The 20,842-nt window shown below is 39.8% G+C and overlaps 1 protein-coding gene across 6 annotated transcripts in view; it reads right to left on the minus strand.

The window, feature by feature from the left end:
• The window catches only part of RBFOX1 (RNA binding fox-1 homolog 1), a 1,143,576-nt gene that overhangs the window by 119,786 nt on the left and 1,002,948 nt on the right, over window positions 1-20,842 (minus strand). For all 6 annotated transcript variants that reach the window (XM_041462423.1, XM_041462429.1, XM_041462428.1 and 3 more), the window contains one exon: window positions 6,794-7,036. In XM_041462423.1, coding sequence (XP_041318357.1) covers window positions 6,794-7,036 — 243 coding nt within the window. The remainder of the gene's footprint in view (window positions 1-6,793; window positions 7,037-20,842) is intronic.

The raw sequence follows: 20,842 nt of genomic DNA on the forward strand, positions 1-20,842 counted from the left end.
GTTTTGACATTTCACCAAGTTCAAGCAGGCAAAAATGAGGAAAGTTAAAAATCACAATATCTCTAGAACTCCACAAAAGCAGAATAATATTTTTTCTGTCTTCTATTTCAACATCATATTTTCAAACTTTTCTTGCTGTGAGAATCAAAAGGTGAAAGAAGCTGAGGTGATAGCTGAATGACACAGATCATGCAGTGAGATCTCAGAAGAGCCCCTGTGCAGTCAGCTGGCAGGGTAAGGCTGCTGTCCTCACACCACATACCCACTCACAGAATCACAAAACCCAGCAACACAGGAAAAAGAGGGTGGTTATTTATCCTCTTCCCAGCCAAAACAACGAAACACAAACAGGCACTCCATAAACAGCATCACAGGAAACAGTGTCAGGTTGTGTGCATCCTGGAGGAGAATCTATTTTAGAGCTGGCACTGCCAGGCAGAGGGGCTGAAGTGAGCAGAGTGTTCCTGCTACTCCTCAGCACAGGCAAAGGAGCACACGTGGGCCAGAGCTGCAAAACTGGCACGCAGGGCTCTCAGCAAGAAAGCCTCTTAGAGGCAATAATGCCTATGATCACAAGTCATTACTGTGCCTCACGGCCCCAGCACAGCATTATGTTATCTATTTGGGATGTCAGTTTTGATCTCCTCACTATGGAGCAGGAGCTGGACTGGGTTCCTTGCTTCTACAGCTCTGAAGCACTCAGGGTCTCGAAATAAGCTCCTTGAAATATTTCCTTCAAGGAGCAGTTGGGACCAGATATAATAGGTAGTATAAATGAAATAGCACACCATGCTGATAGAATAGCCTGCACCAGCAGGGTATGATTTAGATGAATAAACACTGCTGTAAGAGTTGTCAAAGCATGATCAGCTATCTAGCATACTGGTGGCAAACATCTAGAGACAAAAATATGGCATTGAAATAGAATAAAAACTGGGTCATTGATACCAGTTGGCAATAAAAAGTGTCCATGGGGGAATCTGGCTTGCAAGACAGTGACTTTGTGGTGAAAATTCCAGTTCCTTTGTAGAGGGAGCACAATGCCATCCTTTAGAGAAGGAGTTGGTGTGATTTCTGCCCTGGAACTCTGCTCTGCTCTTTGCCAGCCACAATTAAGAGAGAGGAAGTGATCCACTCCTTCCCAAGCCACAGGACACAGTTCCAGGCACCCTCTGGAAACCTCCCAAGCAAGAGCAGAACACTGGGAGGCAGGGCTAGCACTGGCTGGGCTCAGCAGCACTGAGAGGGTCCCAGGCACTCTGCAGACACTCGGCAGGTCGGGCTCCAGGCCAGCTCAGCTCGGGGCTCCCATGAAGCAGCACAGCACACAGACCTCGGGTTTGAGCATTCCTGCTGCCAGAGCAGCTGAGGCACACCGGGACACCACGGGGGACACAGCACACTGTTTAGTGTGCAACAGAACTGCAGGAAGCAGCTAATGCAGCCCACACCCCCTGGAGATGGAGAGGTCAGGAATGGAGTAGTAGGGGAGAAAGAGGAGATGAACCAAGGGAGAAAAAAAAAAACTTGGGGGGGTGGGGAAGAACCACTTATACTAATTACTTACATAAAGGACAAAGCAGAAAAAAGAGCTAGTAAAAATCAGAAACATGCTGCAGAAAACTGTAGTAATAATCTACTCACCTGGATGCTTAGACAATACACTAAAGCACTTTAAATGCTTCCTACTCCCAGCTTTCTTACCCAAATTAATAAGCACAACACAGTAACTGGTACACTAAATCCCCCAAAATATCAGCAAAGGTTGTACATATCTCACTTCCCCGAAACAAAAACGTTCAACATGGCAAATAATTTTGCAGTCCAGAGCATCATTAAGCCTTGACAAATTCTCAGATGAAGAGATGGCCTCTGCAACATGACTAAAAAAGGCGCAAACCTGGACACTTAACACCAAGAAAAGAAAACATCAAACTTATAGACCATTACATTCCAAAGAACATAGAACATCTCAAGGTAAACAAGGAAGATGGAACAACATACACAATATCTAATACATGCATTATTTTCACACAAAAGTATCAGTGGACACCACCAGAGGAATTTTGGTAGTAACCAAGCTGAAATTTAGTTCTAACAGTGAAGTTAGAGGGAAAATTCCTTATCATCTTCCCAGGCCAGAGACAAGCCACACCTCATCACTGCACATCTTCTACAGGGCTTGAACAGCACTGCATCCCCTAATGCCATGCTGGCTGCTGATGCTCAACACTTCAGACACGTATGGATCACTCCTGCAAGTAAACTGACTTTTCCTCAACATCTCCCATCCAAACACACAACTTCTCAGCCTCTGAAGCCTGGTGAAAGGTCAGTCCAAAACAGAAGGACTGCACAATGATTAAGGTTTATGCAAAAGTAGAATTAAGTTTAAAGCAGCACATTTTTTATATACACACATAAACCACAGAGCATTACTGCAACCTCAGCTCTTACCACAGCATGATAGTTACTTTCATTATTAGTATAATACACCTAGAACAGGAAACACTAGAAAAACATTTACTTTACTGTTGCTTGCTCCCTTACACATGCCCAGCTAATGACCTTTTTATTTACACACACATCTCCTGCTGTCACCAACAGAAGTTGTGCAGAATAAGCCACAGGCAAAAACTGAACAAGTTTTCCTTGGAATTATTTATGTAAAATACAATTGCATCTGTGTATGTACACAGGTAAAGGCTGATTTCATAAAATGATTAAATGTCTTACTTAAAAATACTTTAATACATTTAACTATTTAATGTAGCACTCCAAACCACTCTACAAAATCATGAGACATGTTACTTTTAGCATAACTTTGTGACATACTTTTCACAGATCCAACCTTCTAGGAAGAAGCCATTTAGTCTTTTGGTTAATGCCTTAAAACATGTTTGATGCTATGCAACTCCAAAAGTCTACCAGCACTAAAATAACCTACTGCTGGTTGATTATTGATTTTGCATATACTCAGATGCTCTTCCTCCTTACTCAAAGTTAACAAACAAATTAATCCAAAAAGATGAAACAGAGATGCTGAGAGAAGACTCAAAGTAACTTTTGACAGTATTTTATTACCTGCTGATAATTTCATATTATTTCAGCTAAGTCACCCTGTCTTTAATCATTTACTACCCTTTCATCCTGCCCCTCTTCTCCTGTTCCTTAGCATCACAATCACAGTTAGCAATCCCTGCACTTGCAATCTGAGCACCTCTTGTTCCAGCACTTACTCTGACAGAATACTGTGTTACACTATTTTATCTAAATAGATTAAAACTGCTCACCGGGAAAGACACTTTCTAGAAGTACAAGAGCGTGTCCAAGAGTACGTGAAGTACTTTTGAACATGAATTACAAGAGCACTCTGCACAAAATTGCAAACCTGCAATAAAACTGATGATTGGAATTTTGTTCAGTTTGTGGAAAATGGGGATCCTGGCAGTGGCTCCAGCTGGGCTGGGATCACACCCTGGGCTGCAGTGGAGAATTCAAGAGAAGTTGCACAGAACAAGTTTATTTTTATTATTTCTCTCTTGCCTGGGGTTTAGGTGGCACTAGACCCAGTGTGAGCTCCAGCTTCAGTGTGTGATTCTTTCAGACAAGAAGAAAGAACCTGGGACACTCAGGGACAGCCTGGGATATGTCACCTCATCATGGATTCAATCCTTCATGGAGGAGATTAAGTCACTTCTGGTAGTAATTCTACAGTTTAGACAATTGCCCTGCAGTTTTTTAGGTTCACATTGCAAAATTTTAAGATTCATTTTTAGTAGTATATCCAGCTTCACACGTACATAAATCTGTGAGTGAGAAAATTCAAAAACTGGTCTTGCCTCCAACAGCTTGTCCTTAATCACAACAACATTCTTTTGTGAATGATTGGCCAGTTGATTATTCTTCATTCAAATGCATGTCATAAACAGCTTAGTAAAAGGAAACTAAATAAAACCATTGGGACCCACCAAACTAATGCCACTGTGTCCCCACACCAATTCCACTTAAAACTCCCCAACTGGAAATCAACTGTTCTCAAAGCTAGCAGAAAATAGAAAAAAACATTTTTTTTCTCCTTTGACAATAAGACCACATGGAGGTACAATGTTGACACAGTGCTGTTGAAGCTCTGTTTCATAACAAAAACTTACATTATTAAACCTACAGAGAGATGTACACAGCTGGACCCTCACAAGGTTACAAAGATCATGTTAAATCTGCCTGGGATCCATCTGCATATATTTATTTATAAAATCTCCACAGTTTGCCAAGAGCAATGGCTAATGCCACCCAGCATAACAGATTTTAAACCTAGGTACCTGTAATTAAATTGTGCCAGCAATATTTTTCTGTACATTTGTAAACCTGACTGGTGAACAATGTGTTAAATGTCAGTGCAGATCCATAGATGAACACACTTCTTAGAAACCTGCCTTTTCACTGCACTGCTCTTGAGGGAGAGCATCCACAGCTTTCAATATAATGTTGCAATTTGGAAAAAAATATATTGTTAAAAACCAAACCATACTAAAACTTTCCTCAAACAGACCCTAAAGTCAAAAGGAAGGAAATCTAATTCTTTATAAACAGCATGAGAGCTACTTCAAAATGTTCTGTCCATTCCTCTATAAGAAAGGAAACCAGAATGCAAGGAAAGGATGCACAATAAAAAGAGCAAATAACTATACCATATTCCCTGAATATAACAGGTTAGTGGAATTGAAGTGTTATCCTGCAGAGAATGGAAATTCATTCCAAGGGGAAACAGAAGGGAAAAGGTGTCTGACAGGTAAAATACAAGTTGGATACTGCAAAGGCAAAAAGCAAGCAAGAGCAGATAGCAAAGGACACAAAACCAAATAACAATAAAGCCTATTTGCATATCAGAAGCAGGGAATCATTGGATTTGCTAGAGCTGGGAATGAATAGAGCACTTGAAGAAGATAAGGGCATTGCAGACAATCCAAACTATGTCTTTTCACCAGCCTTTGCTATGGAAAATGTTGGGAAAACACATCCCTGACTTCTCTGATAAAGTGAGTGACATTTCTTCAAACTGAAAAATCAAAACGGGGTGAGGAAACACAATCAATTGAAAGCAATAAATGATGAGGGATGAGCTCCTGTCCCACTCCCATCGACGGGTCTTTTACCATTGATTTTAGCACTGTCAGTATTTTACTTCAGGACTGAACAGAAACAGTTTCAAAACATGAAAAGGCTGAGCTGGCCATCACAGTGGATTGTTCAAGTTGCAGCACTGGTCACAAAAACCAAGAAAAATCAGAGAACAGAAAAGAACAAAAAAGGTACAGAAGGAAATACTATCTTTTTAATCAATATCCAATCTCTTCTGGAGTATATATTCAGCTTAGGATTCCTGCTCTAAACCAATAACAGTGGTATTTGACAAAAGTTAGTAATCAAAAATCATTATGGAAGCAAGTTTTAAAAGCTTGAAAGAACCAGGAATTTAACTTAGCAAAGAGATGGATAAGAGGAAACACAGTAGAGCTGCAAAGAATACTATGACATACCAGCAAATAGGATGCTCTTCAATTTAAACTTTCTCCCAATACTGGAGAAAAGAGAAACTCAAGGCAATAAAAAGTTACCAAGTTAAAAAAAAAAAAAAACAAAAAAAAAACAACCCAAAACAAACACCCCAAAAACATTTCACTGCATAAACCACAAAAATGTGTAATTGATTCACGAGGATTCCTTTGTTATAATAGCAAGGAATATTCTCTGGTGCCTTTGCTATTGCTTTCCTTTCTTGCACAACCTGTATAAAGAAATGAGTGGCATGGCAATAAACATAAATTTGCAGAGCTCATTTAAGAGAATGTGCTTTCCTTTTCTTCTTGCCCTAATGCATGAAACCTTTTAGGCTGGATATGAGCCAGGAAGGAAAGGGAGGTAAGCTGAGGCACGGAGAATGGCTGAGGCAAGGATGAGGACAGCCAGGAGAGATGCTTCAAGCACTGCCTGTCCTGTGCTCCATCCTGCACATGTAACACAGGGCTGCTTGATGGCTCAGAAACCTGCCAGCTCTTGGCACTGGATATATTGGATCCCACTCTAGAATTAAGACAGAAACACTAAACTATCAGTGTGTGAAATTTGTGACTTAAATTACAAGGTAGAGCCATCCAAGGAGCCTCTTGCATAATTCATGACACTTCAGAACTTCACATATAAATCAAATAGACGGAAAGTCTATCATTTCTGCTCTGTTTAGCACAGATCCACACACAACTTGGGTAATGGCTGCACAAACAAGCTCTCTAGAAAATACAATATTGCAGACATGCTCTTTACAATACTAATTCACACGGTAAATTCTGTACAGGATCATTCAAGTAACACTTTTATTAAAGCTGCTTGTGTCGAAAACACAGAGGTCATAGAATTAATCAAACTAGTCTGGTTAGGGGTTTTTGGTTGCTTTCTTTGACCCAGCAAATGAATGCCTACAAACACTCATGTGTAGTGTTTTTCCATATTGGACTTAATTAAAATTTATACTGTGATTCATGGGTTGGCTATTAATCATTTTGTCTAACACTGTTGAAAATGAAACTCCAGGTTCTACAAAGCTCCAACACTTACTAAGAAGCTCCAAAACCAGTGAAAATACATTCTCCATGTTCAACAGCAAACTCTGACAGACTTTCAGCCTTAACACGGTGCCTAAGCCTGACACAAACGAAGCGTGTCAAGGAAAAAATGTTATTGATAAGTACACACAAAACACAGAGCTTTAGAAAGAGCAGTAACCTTGACTTACTGTGGCTGTGCCGGAGACAGTTTGTGCATTTGTGTCAGCTGCACTCTGTTCGGAGTGTGTCTGAGCAGGAGGGTACATGTTTAACGTGTGCTCTGGAACAGTGGTTTGGCCTGTGTAGTCTGGAGCTGGATGCGGATGTGGGGCTGTGTATTCTGCAGGGATACCGTTCTGAGGTGGAGCGAACTGGGCTGAGGCATAAGGCTGTGCCATTGTGTCAGGAGGTGCTGTAGCTTCCTGATTACCCTGTGGAAATCAAAGGGAAAAAAAATAATAATAAAAAAAGGAAGAAACGTGGCGCGAGATAAAATAAGCGAAGGTCCTGCACCCGTAACGCAGAGAGCCATGAGAGCATCCTGGCCTGAAAGGGGCACAGCGGCTGTTCCTTCAGGAGGATATTTCTTCTCTGCATTAAATGCATTCTGCTAACCCTATTAAATATTATTATAATTAGACAAACAAATCTACTGCTTGCTGGATAATTGTAGACTAGTCTTTTGGCGGGAAAGGTCAGTGAAATCTGCTTGCACTAATGATGCCTCAACTCAGACAAGGAAAAGGGACAAAGCCAGTTTATTCCAAAGGTTCCTGAGCACAACTGCCAGCTCAGAGGTTGGGTAAGCTCAGCCCCCAGTCTGTGATCACTCTGGCTGACGATTTACAGAACACAACATAGGCAACACAGGATTTGGCTGCATACTGTTAACAAACACTAAAAATACCTATGTGCAATAATGCCCTGAGATATTCAGAATACTTTGAGGTACTCTTCATTGAGCAATTGCGTGCCACAAATGCAAAATAGTCATGAGATCTAGTCAAAATACTAAGTATTTGAATCTACAAGTGCATCAGTTCAAACGCTTAAATAACATAAAAGAAAAAATTCTATGTCAAGAGAAAGAGATTTAAGAACTTTAAAGGTTTTATATTTGAAGACAGCAGTATTTCATTTCCACACCACAATTAGCCTGTAGCATTAATAACACTAGCCTCATGTCTTTACAGAGAGATCCATATTTCCATTTGATATTATAAAGAATAGCCAAGCCTGTTAATTTATCAATTATACAACTTCTGACTAAATGTTTTCCCCACACCAAAAAGCAATAATTCTAGCAGAGGAAATGTACACTACAATCATTCTGAACCTATATCAAAACTGTCCAGAATGAGATTTTGCCTGAGACAGCTTTAGAGGCCATTAGTACAGGGACTATCCCAAACTCAGATAAACTAATTTACATAATAAAATTATCCCACTAATAAGCAAGGAATGTAAAAATGCACATTCATAATTTAATTACCTTTGAAACTACTCCATCATTCTCCCACCAATGCATGTACAAGCACTTGCCCAAGACTATTGCAGGGATTTTATTCGTGTTCATCAGTCCTTGATTTCCCAATTTAAAATAGGGTAGATGAATAAAAGACATTCCTCTGTACTTTGTACTTAAGGGCATTTCCAGCCAATTTCAGCTAATTCAGACATCAGCTCTCTCATCTGAACTCATCCTAAACTCAAGAGCTTTTACGAATTCACACAGGAGTTAAGTACTGGTACTCGACAGGCTTAAAAGAGAAAACTGAATTTTCCTTTCTAAGAGGCACTCAGTGTGTCTGAAAAAATTAGAACTTTATATTAGCAACCAAACCCTCCCTAATTCTAATCCCATCTTTGCTGCTGGTTTAATGTATGGCATTGAGCAAGTGGTTTCCATTGCTTCATTCAACCATCTTTACCAGACAACCAGTGTCATTTACTGACTTCACAGGGTTAAGTCACCAAGATTTGTTTGCATATCTACAGTCTTAGCAAGGTTACTGCTGCACTGAAACTGGCCCTGTTAAATGACTGTGGAGGTTAAAAACTTTTTAAAATGTGTACTTTTACCCTCTAATATTAAAATCATCAAGCTCCTTTCTTATTTCTTTTACCTAATATTTTCACTATTAAAAAAAGTTTTAAGTCCAGATGAAGCAAAACCCAGGAATGACTGGATTACACCAGAGACACTCATTAAATGTTAAAGAAGTACTTTTAAAACTTGTGTGGGAGGCAGCCAACCTTAAATTTTTTAATCAGCTGTTTCAGGAGGGACTTGAGCAAGGGATAAGAAGGAACAAAAGCAAATCCAGATTCTGCCTCTATAAGCATTTTCACTGTGCTGGTTTTGAAACACAGGGGCTGGTTAGTGCTGGTCCTTAAGCTTTTCCTTGCTGTCAGATGCTGAACACGGCATCAGAGCCAGCAGCTGTTAAGAAAGAGCAGCAATGGCAACAGAGGGACCAAGGGGTGATGTCCAGGTGCATCTCATCTAAGGGGTTTTGTACCACCTCCAGTCCTAAACCAGATGTTGCTGAGACCCCCACTGTTTCTCATTAACCTTGACAGCAGTTCCATGAGGACCCTAATTAATATTCAAAGCATCCACACCTAGTGCTAATTACAGCTCATATTTAATTAAGAGGGTTGAACTTTTCCATTATTTTTACCAGCAATTCCAAACTTTTTAGATTTATCACAAAATGGCGAATTGCACTGGCAATTTCAGAATCTCCACAATGCTGAGACTCTTCTACCTCTTCCATTAGACTTGTTCAGCTGAGGTCTGGTTCTCTTATAAACAACTGAGACCCCATTAATAAGTAAACAATGAAGGGTCAGGAATTTGTCTTTTTTTTTTAATAACTTGTACATATTCAGAGATTTACAGCCTTGCCATTGAAGAAACCAACCCCACTATGCTTACAGCAGAGAACTGACAGACAAGATTATCAGTGCAGGCTCTGCAGGTTCATTTAATTGTTGGAAGACAGGGGACATTAAAGAAATTAGACTTGCACATGCTACTGCAGGCCCCAAGTTTAAAACGATGGTGACAATAAATCTGAGATATTATCCCTTAAACCAAGTGACTACTGAAGCCTTTCCTAAACTTTAAAATTACTGTGAATTTATTATTCATAATTAATTCAACAGAGAAGGTATTACAATGGAATATAAAAACATGTATGTTTAAACAAGTTCTTTACTATTTACTTGGCTAATAATAGCCAAAGCCAATTGTTCAAAATACTAATTTCTGTCAGGAACAATGAAGTGTCAGATATCACACATTTGTGTCTACATGTGGTTGATGGAAACCCAAGACTACACAAGAGATACACTTGAATAGATTTTAAAATCTATTCAAAAGATTGCTGAATCTACCAAAAATTCTTTACATAGAATCACCTAAAATGTTCCTTTATTGTGCTCTTTAAAATGCAGTGAACTGAAATGAATAAAAGAAATAATAAATTCTACTGCATTAAGTTGAAAATATGAAATGGCCCTAAAAGCAAGAGGAAATATTGATCCTAAATTAGCCTATGAACTCAGGTATTAGAGTAATTTCAAACCTGTGTATGACAGTACACAGGCACAGCTTAATCCCACCCAGGCTGGAGAGGCTAAACAGAAGTTGTCCCTTCAGACCCAGTTCCAAGTATCTTTAAGATTAAATGACCCCTTCATGCTCACTTTGTGCACGGTTTTGTAAAAAAGTGGTTGTTGGCAACAGCAAGGAGAACAAAGGATGGGCAGACAGTCAGGCTCTGCTAAATGTTCTGGCCCGAGTCTTAATGAAAACCACATTTCAACTGAAAAATATGCTTTACGTGGCAGTGTATAAAATCAAATTTATTGCTTTCTGGTTAAATGTTGAACTCTAAAGAACCAAAAAGAAAGGATTCCGATGTAGGTAAGTGAAGGTTCTCCTATTTCATCCATGTTACCCCATTTGAAGAAAAGCTTAGAATTTAAACTGCTCCTACTATCTCAGATGACTTTTCAGCATCTCCTCTTCTGAAAAGACTTCATAATTAAGAAATGTATAAAAAGTGTCAAAACATAATAAAGCAAGCATGTTATGTTTGTACACAAAGGAGAGAGCACAGAAAACATTTCTTATACAGTGTTTCTTTTTCTTAAAAACACATTTACAGCATTACAATGTATTCAATGAAAACCTTTCTGCTTGCCTGCATTGTGAAGTCAAACTCACAGTTTATTGTTTGTTTTGCTCTATTTTCCATTTGGTGCATTTTGTTTCTTTGGCAAGAGATATTTCACATTTACAGAAAGCCTCCTGTACTGCAGTTAAATGAGCCAAACTGCATCGTATCCTTAGGGCACAGAAACAAAGAAGAAAAATGCAACATTTCTCTGCAAACCTGCTGGTTCTAAGGGCTCAGTTACATCTATCAAAAACGTGATTCCCCATAGCTTGCCCTCCTTCAGATTTAAGCATCAAAATGTGCCTTAGAAGACCTGCATGCAGTTCTGCAGCTGTTTAGATGAACTGCCCTGGCTTGACTAAAAACCAAGAGTTTCAAGCGAAAATAAAAGTGAAAATACCTGCTGTACCATGGTGCTGCCTGTATTCTCCATAAACTTAGCAGCTGCTCTGCTCCCAGGCCATGCAGCATCTGCCCAAAAGGAGCGTCAGTGCTGGCTGGGGGCTGCGAGCCGAGCGGGGCGTGCAGGGTGAGGGACTCGGGGTGCTGAGGGAGGGGGAGCCCGTGCAGGGCTCGCTGACCTGGCCCTCGCCATCGGAGCGCTCCCAAAACCTGATCCAGATGTGGCTCCTGCAGCGGGGGCCGCGCCCCATCAGTCACAGCAGGCCACTCCTCTGGCTCCTGCTACCGCTCCTGGAGCGCGCCGCTGAGCAGATGATTGCACGGAGAAGGAGGGAAAAACACAGCTTGACTACATTAATAGCTGTTTAAAAAACATTGGAAATGCTACTGTGGAAGTTGCCGGAAGCTGAAGGTTTTTGTTTTAAAATTAACACGGCTGTATTGAGAGACCCAAAACACCCTGAACTTCCAGGGCTCTGGATTTGTGACAGCTACGATGTCCCGTTACACACGTGCATTTCCATGGGATTAATTCCTCCTCCATGTGGCACAGCTAATACCAATAAGGTTCTGATTTTAAAATTGCTGAACGCCACAAGCAAACCGCCGATACTGAACTAGCCTGGTTTAGATTAAATCTACTTTATCCTTCCATTCAAATGAAATATTGTTTCCTTTTTTCTTTCATGTCATGACATCCCTCTCGCTCAGCAGGGGAAATATTTCAGAAGTGCTACCAAGGTTTAGTTCTGTGAGGCGCTTTAGGCAACCTAATGCTTCACTGTTAAAAGGAACTTTCTTAGATGCTCCAGAGATAGCTTCAAAATTATTGAACTCCTATCTAAAGAAATAAAGAAAATAAAAATAATTAAAAAAAAAAAAAAAAAAAAAAAAAAAAAAACCCAAACAACTAAAGAGATTCAGACAGCCCCACAGAATACACATTTATTGCCACTCTGCTGCAGTCTGCCTACAGACATCAGGGTTCAGAAGCAGGGCAGACACGTAACACTGGAATTATTCTAACAAACCTTCCAATTCAAAGGGGTGGGCAGAGCAACAAACAGTCATCAATTCATCATTAAACTTATATTCCAACTGAAATATATTGGAATTCTTTAAAGTGGCAGTGTAATTCTTCCAGATTTGTTGCTGGCACTCCCCAATTAATGACAATAAAAGCAGCCACTTCAGATTTTTCAGAAGGAATCAGACATCCAACCACACTGAACTGATAATCACAACTGACTCTGCGAGCTTTCTCTGCTGTAGCTTAATTATCTGACCAGGCCACTTGAATCGCATCATTTGCTTCTGCAATCACACAAAATGAATCCTCCAGCCACCTCTCTTTTTCGGAAGGTACAGGACAAAGCCAAATTCAGCTTTCAAAAGTAAGAAAGATAATGCAGAATAACTTTTGCAGCGAGCATAGGGGGAAAAGCTAACAATAAGTAAGCAAAAGAGAATCTCTTTGCTACCTTAGCAGGAAAGTACCATTTCGATTCACCCATTGCAGAGGAACATTTACTTTTGATCTTTTTTACATATAAAATACTGTATTCCAATAAAAGTCTGTGCTTTTGCTACAGCTGCATGTGTGTTTGATAATGACATGTTCACTCTGTGTCAGTGCCTGAGGTATGGAAAAGAATTTCAGCAACTGAAACCTCCGACAGCCTGCAAAGGACATTTACTTACATTTCACTGAAAGCAGCAAACTACTTGCCAAAACTTAGCCTGAATTCACATAATACTATGGACACACCACTACACATGGAGAAAGCCTTCCCTCCAACACCTTCACTCCTTCCAGCTGCTGAAATTTTCAACTGACTTTTTTGACACTGTCATTTATTACCAGAGCTTTCCTTATCCTACATGGCAAATCTTTATCCTGCTATTTCCAATGGCCCAAGTGGACATGATTCTGCCACGCTGATTTTTTTGCTTCCACATTAACATCTAAATCCTTCTTTTTAAGTTTTCTGCCTCTCCCTCACTTTCTCAACTCTGACTCTTAAGGTCTTCCCAACTGCAGCTCAACCTTGTATTCCACCATATTTCCCTTGGAAAAAAATTTATGTCACATTTGGAAAACAACTCTCCAAAATGGCCTTAAGAGCAAGACACTTTGAAGAAGTCAGGTATATCTACAATGACAAATGATTCTTAAAATTTCCTTTAAAAAGAGTTAAGTATAAAAGGATCTCATCATTTTCCACAAGTCAGCAGAGGAAACTCCACCTCATTTATCTTACACCTTTACGAGAGCATACTGAGGATGATGCAGCATCCTTGTACCCAAACAGCAAGGAAAGAGAGCAAAAATAAAGGGTTGGATTATTAACATAAAAGGTGCATGAAAAGCCATCTGGAATACAGGATTTTAAAGGGGGTAGCAGCTAGCCTTTAAAATTTTAACTCAGCTATGATTTCCAGCCCTTGGGGATCATGACCAGGTCCAAAACTGTTGAACTGATCTTCACAAAAGACATATGTGAAGTGTCAGGATGCAAATTCCCACAGGGCAGCAAACAGGGAGCAGTTATGGGGCTCTGGAGGAGCTACAGGAGTGGGCTGACAAGAACCTGGCCAAGTGCTGCTCTTGGGACAGGATAATCCCTCACACTGGCCCAGGCCCTGACTGCCTGGCCAGAGAGCAGCTCTGCAGCAAAGGCTGAGTCCTGGTGAGCAGAGCTGGGTCCGAAGCAGCGCTCTGCCTTCCAGGCAGCAAATGCGAACTGCTCTGCAGGCTGCATTAGCAAAGGGCGGTCAGTGAGGTGAGGAAAGGGATTGTTCCTCCCGGCACAGCACTTGGGAGAGCATCTGGAACACCAGTCTGGGGTGCCTCAGGACAGGAGATGTGTTTGGGAGTGCAGTGGTGGGTTGCCAGGGCAGCTGCAGGGCTGGAGCACATGACAGAGGCTGAGGCAGCTGGTTCAGCATCGCCTGCAGAAGGGAGGGCTCAGACACTTAATTGCATCTTCTTCCACTTAACCAAAGGTTACAGGGACAGAACCCGCAGGTACAGAGTGACAGAACAAGGAGCAATAGCTAAAAGTTGCCAAAAGGGAAATTCTGATTTGCTCCAAAGAATAAGATAATGAATATGAGGGAAGCTAAGCACAGGAAAATGCTGCTCAGAGAGGCTATGGCATCCTGGAGACTTTCAAACCTGAACTCTAAAAGCCCCTGAGCCACCTAATCTGTGTAGTTACCCCTGATTTAAAAGGGATATTGGGATTAGACAGCTTCTGAAATTCCCTTTTAATCTGAATCATTCTGTGATTCCATGTGGTTTCAACAGTAGCAGAATAGCTTCAAAATGGATTTTATACTTTTATCCTATTTGATGTCTTCATAAAGGATTTGCTCAGAAAGAAGAGACTAGTTACAACTTCTAGCCTATTTCCGTCCTCAAGAAACAATGTCTCAGTTCTTTGAGATGTGTTTGCAATGTTTCCTTACAAAAATATGTTTGCATTTGTTTAATCCACAGCCAGAGCAGTATGGAAGTGGCAATTCTTACAGTGCAGGCAAGACAAGTTTCACAAATGATTTAATTTAATGCTGTGCACTATGACACGTTTTCATTTTCTGCCAAATGTTACCATTCTTCGCATATGTAGAGGAACACTGCCTTACATCTCCATAGAAAGGAGTAGTTTTCTCTACCTTCTGCATGACCTCTAAAACAGTAACTACAGCCATATGTTTTCTGATTTCATCTGCATTTTTATTTCTGAAATAAACTTTATTTCAAATATTAATGTATCAAAAACCACTGCCACCTTTTAAAGCTGGATTGTAACAAAAATAGTAAATCCATTTTCTTATTTTTCTAATAAAGTGATTTTTTAATTTTTTTTTCCTTTACTGCAACACTGAAGATATGGGACATACTAACCCAGGTGACAAACCATGCTTATGCAGCAAGACTTTGCCTGGTGCAGACAGAATCCTGCATTGTGCTTTGTAACTCATTCCACTGAGACAGTTCCTGCCTTGTAACCCATGAACAGGCAAATAGGTATTTCCAGAATTTGAGTCAAAAAATTTCTCTAAATGACACCTCACTGGTAAAGGATTGAACTCTCCAAAGGTTTGGAGTCTGCTGAGAAAACTGAGCACATTCAAATCCAAAAACAGTTGCAGGTAAATGATTTTCAACAGATTATTTCTAGAAATCTGATAAGTTCTTATAGCTAAAATTATGCATTCAAGATTTGTTGTAAGTAGAATTCAACACCTCAATTCCAGTTTACCCCAAAAAAAACTGATTAAATTTTTCAGGAGATTGGGACTGGAGGCAGCTGATTCTTTTAAGTCCCTAAATGGAGCAATTGAATCTCATTGATATTAACAGTTGTCACCAAGTTATTCCCATTTTAGAGATGCCAGTTCATCTGGAGTTTCAGTTGGCTTTGCTATGGACACAGCATAGAATAGAGCCAAATATTCACACAATCCTCAGCCACAGAATGTGGTGAACCTACAGCCATGTGCTGAAAAAACATTCCTGTGAGCCATTTGTGCCAGAGAGAAATGGGATCAGAGTTTCATGCTACCTAATTAGTGATCAGATGGTGATAAAAACTAAATACTGGGCAGGATGAGTGAAGAGTGCCACAAGGATTATACACAGAACAAGAACACGGGACTGGAGACCTTTGCAGACCTTGATGTGCTTCACAAAGGCACAGGTGAAGTGGCTGTACCAGAGTGAGCAGAGCCACCTCCCAAGCCCAAGGGCAGCAGCACTCAGTGGAGCTGGAGCTGCCAATGTCACCTCTCTAAACTGGACACTTTAAATGACCTCTTTTAACCAGAGGCACAATCTTTCACTGCTGAGCTCTGATGGAGCCTCGGAAAAGAAAGGGGACATTTCTCTTCATAATCCCTCACAGTGAATCATTTCCTAGGGCAGCACCACAATTCATCCATCACGTGGGATACAGGTCCCAGCCTCAGTACCACAAATGGGGGATCATTACTTGACTCACCTGAAATAAAACACTGAACACAGTCAGCTAGGGTGGGAAATGAGAATGCAGTGCCTAAGCTGCCTTGAGCAGCAAAGCTGACAGATCATCCCTGCTCAGCTATTTGGATACAGGGTGGTTTTGAAAGCCAGAATGAGCCGGGTTAAACGACAACAATTCCTGCACAGCTGTGCCAAATGATCAAACGCAAGCTGGTTTGTTTTGTTTTGCTTTGCTTAAACCAGGTAAATTTAAGAGTTTCATTTATGTGGTGAGCTCCATAAAGACAATGACATGACTGACTTTGGGAATTTGGAGGAAGACCAGGAAAGTCAGCAGCAGAGTTATAAAACTGGGCTTCAGAAAAAGAGACTTCAGCATATCCAGGGAAATGTTATGAATCCCTAAGGTTTACCCAGGAGAGGAAACAGTCCAAGGTAGCTGCCTGATTGAGATGTCGATTAAAGAGAACTTCTGCATGCAGGAACAAACCATTCATTAGGAAAGAAGATACTTAGCAGGCTTACATGGCTATGAAGAAGGTTAATGAAGACAGACACAAAATGTGAGCTTAGAAGTGATAGAGTCAAGACCTGGCAACAAAAGAGAACCACAGAAGTATCACTCAGGTACTTGAGGCCAAAAATGGGAAGGTTTTTTAGTCCAGCCTAGCTAGAAGTAAGACATTCTTAATTCAGAGATGTTAAGGGTGACAAGAAAGGCAGAAAAAAGGGAAAAAAAAATCTAGACATTGACTATTTAACATTGCTTTCAAAGAATTTCTGTTTCCAGTCTCTGTTTAACATTAAGAGTTCCACCATTTTGTTATTTACAACGGAACATGGATGACCTGAGCTGTAATGACCAGCTACCAGAGCAATGCCATCTTGTTTAACGCCAGTTAAAGCAGCACTCATTTTTTTGGCACTGAAATTAAATGATGGAACATGATCGCTGATGTTATTTACTCCTAAGATTAAAATGACAATCAAAATATCATTGGGCACAAGGAACAGACAGCTTGGCTTCCTGCCTCAGCCACACTTTGCTATGCTTGTTTATCACCGAGATCATTTGCATACTTCAGTGGATGTTTATGTTAAGATGCTGTTGTAGCATTACCAAGGAACTGTTTATCCAACAGTGTTTGTCATCAGCAACCTAAGCCACAGTACTGAAGGAAGGTAAAGACCTTCTCAACGAGGAGACAAAAAAGGCACTAAGATGTGTTTATGCAAAGCAAAATATATTTCTAAGCAATGCTGAATGTCACAACTGACGAAAACAAACAAAAATCTATTAATAGTGTGTTACAAGGAATCTCCAGTTATGAAGCTAATGAACAAAATCATTTAATGGTTCCTATAGCAAAGGAAAGACTTTGACTGACTATACTGACCGGCAAGTTGTATGTAAAATCTCTAAAAAGCTTCTGGTACTATGAAAGGAATAGGCCAGTACCTTCATTTCCACAGTCCCCCAGAATAGTGACTAAAACTGGTCTCAAGTCTATATGGCCTCTCCCTGCACATCTCCTTTGGAGATTTATTTTACTACTAGACCTTCTTCACAAAACTGAACACATTCTTATGACAGTAAATCTTGCTGCAAAGCTGGTCTCTGCCTGTGCTACAGGTGCTTGCCCTGGTAGACTTAAAAAAAAATGTTGGAACAATACAGTATTTTAAAATAGCATATATTGTGGGACTGGATGAAAATCACCTTTCCTGGTTTAGAGTTTTATTTTGTAAGGAAGGGGTGGTGGAAGGAGAAGTATTTCCAGAACTGTAGCAGCACAGAGAAAAGCTCTGGCATGTCAAGCAGAAGCATATGGCTAATCTACAGCAAGCACATCCAAGAGCGTTTGTGTTTGCACAGTGCAGGGGCCTGGACAGCAGCCACAGCATCCACGCTCCAGAATTAGTGAAAATACACACACCACTTCTGGGAGAGAAAAGTTATAGCCTGGAAACTGTTTCTAATCAATGGGAACTGGCTGGCTTTTATAGTAGAAGATTAGATTAAATAAGATAGCAAAAATATTGAAGCAGTTCTGCGTTTGGTGAGTGCGCACCCAGTGAGATGGAGAACACAGCAAACACGTTTGCATTTCAGCTGCAAAAGAAATTCTGATTAGATGCTGCTACACAGGAATTGATAGTGAGTAGGTATTCAATCAGAAAAGTGGTTTTCTTTTAAATATTACCATCACATGGTACAGTACATCACTTGTGTCAAGTTAAATTTAATCATATCAGTGTACTTAAAGGAAAAAAGTTGAATACCTGCTCATATGCCCATGCCAAGAGGGATTATATGAGACTTTATGAAGCCTTTTCCTTTTATTTAATATTCTGATAGCTGTATAGAACAATTTTGCTATGTATTATACCCTCAAACTGATCTATTCCACTGTCATTTTAATGCACAGCAAATATGCCTGAACTCATGGTGACAGCATCGTGTGTCCTGTCAATTACTGACATTCTCCCCTGTAACAGCAAAGGCATTTTCCTTGGAACAGCAATTAGTTCTAATTTTAAGTGTTGCTAATTTTCCTGAGAGTAAAGCAGTATCATCATCTGCTTTTAAATGTGTTAAGAACACATTTAAAAAGAAACAATAACCTATGTGCTCACTAATGCTTGCTGATTTTCCTCAGATTTAGAATCAGGGATGTGAAGGATTGGGTTCTGGAAAAGGTGTCTGAGCAATGCAATACACAAAACGGATGGGTTTTTACTAAAATGCACTTTTTTCCACATATGTTTAATGGCTTATCTGAACAACAACCAAAAATCATCACTATATAATCCATCAGAAATAAACCAGTTTTCAGCTGCCAGAGACTAAATACAACAAAAACTTTGAATTAATTGAATTCTGGGAAAGCAATAAAAACTGTTAAGTGACACATATGTCAGGCACGCAGTTAGGCAGACTCAGTCCACCTCAGAATACACGAAGACTAGATGGATAAAATTCAGGATCCAAAATAGAGACCTAAAAGGCACAACCCACCTCTACAATTCACTGGATCTACTTTGCCAAGCCTTTTAGTGAATTCCCCTCTCTTCTCATTCAGATCCTGATTTCCCAATATTTTAAACCTCCCTTTGCCCCCCCCCTCTTTTTCATGCTGTTCTTTACTACTTCTTCCTCTTTCTACACCTGCCCACACCAATCTGAGTCTCCTCTTTAGTATTTACTGCAGCAATTGAGAGTACAGTAGATACAAAATGTTATCAAATTGACAAGGGAACACATCCGTTCTGCCTGAGTTACTGATGAAAGCAAGGCATGACCTCCACATGTATCTTAACTTTGATGCAAAATATCTCATGTAATTGGGAGCTATCCTGAACAGATTCAGGCTACAGGACTGGTGTAGTTAAAGTATTTTTTATCTGCTCTCATTTATTTCAGATGCCATTGTAGCTAATTGATCCAGGATTTGGAGGATGAAAATATATTCTGGAACTTGACACAGCACTGGAAATATCCATTTGTTGGTCTTGATGAAAGAGTAAGTATATTAACCTATACTTACATAGTGTATCTATAAATACATATATTTATTGTGTAAATAACCACAAAGGGTTCACTGCTCCTTGGTTGACTTCATGTATTAACAAAAACATTACATGTTTAAAATAGATTCCTAAATTCTATAGCTATTAATATCTCCCCGGCCAACAGTTCTAAGTATAGCAGAAAAAAAATCAGCCAGTTTCAGTTAATAAAAGGTCAAAATGGAAATTTAAATCCTCCAGTAAAGAGGTCTGCACTGACTAACAGCATCAATTAAGCAAAGCAATGCACACTAAATTAATGTCACACACACATATATGTGTTCCTGGTATCAAACTAAGAACCAAATTCAAGGGAGACTTATGAAATATACTAAATTGATCTGAACATGTTGTTTGTTAATAAGGATTATGAAATAAAATTTTTGAATCATTGTTTTAACTTCATTTTAGTAACACAGATCGAACACCAGTTAAAGAACCAGAATTCAAGGCCTCTCACACGCTTCAGAAGCAAACAAATTACGATATAAAATATTTCCAATTAAACAGAGAATATGACATCAATTCAAACAATTCAAGCAGTGCACATTGCAAATGCTTCTATTGCTCTATGCAGAAAAGTGAGAGCAAGGGTGAAGCTACCCTGGTTTTAATCCCATTTTCTCCCTTTCTTAGTTTTTGACAATTTAAACTATTTTTGTTTCCATTGCTTACAAACATAAACCAGAAATTTAAGAGCACAGTTTGCTGCTAGAATTTACTTGTTAACATTTAACATCCTGTGAATCTGAAAGAGCAAGCTCATTGCACCTTTGCAGTGAAAATAACTGTTAAAAATAAATAAACAAATTAGCAAGCTACTACACACCCTGAGCCACAGAGCCCACCTGAATGGGGGTTCCCATTACCTTAGGTGAAAAGAGTTTTAACAGAATTACATAAAACAACAAGGCAAATTATTTCAAACTAAAAGCAGAGCAATCAAGAGTCAGTGCAGAAGCTCAGAGGAAGTAAGCTTTCCCTTCAGCAATGCAAATTTCTGATGCCAGCAAACTCCACAACAGTGTAACTTGGAGGTCTGCAAGTTTTTAACATAATCTCTGGTTGTTGTGGTTTTGTTTTTGGGT

Source organism: Pyrgilauda ruficollis, unplaced genomic scaffold (assembly GCF_017590135.1).
Source record: "Pyrgilauda ruficollis isolate IOZ18807 unplaced genomic scaffold, ASM1759013v1 scaffold16, whole genome shotgun sequence".
NCBI lineage: Eukaryota > Metazoa > Chordata > Aves > Passeriformes > Passeridae > Pyrgilauda > Pyrgilauda ruficollis.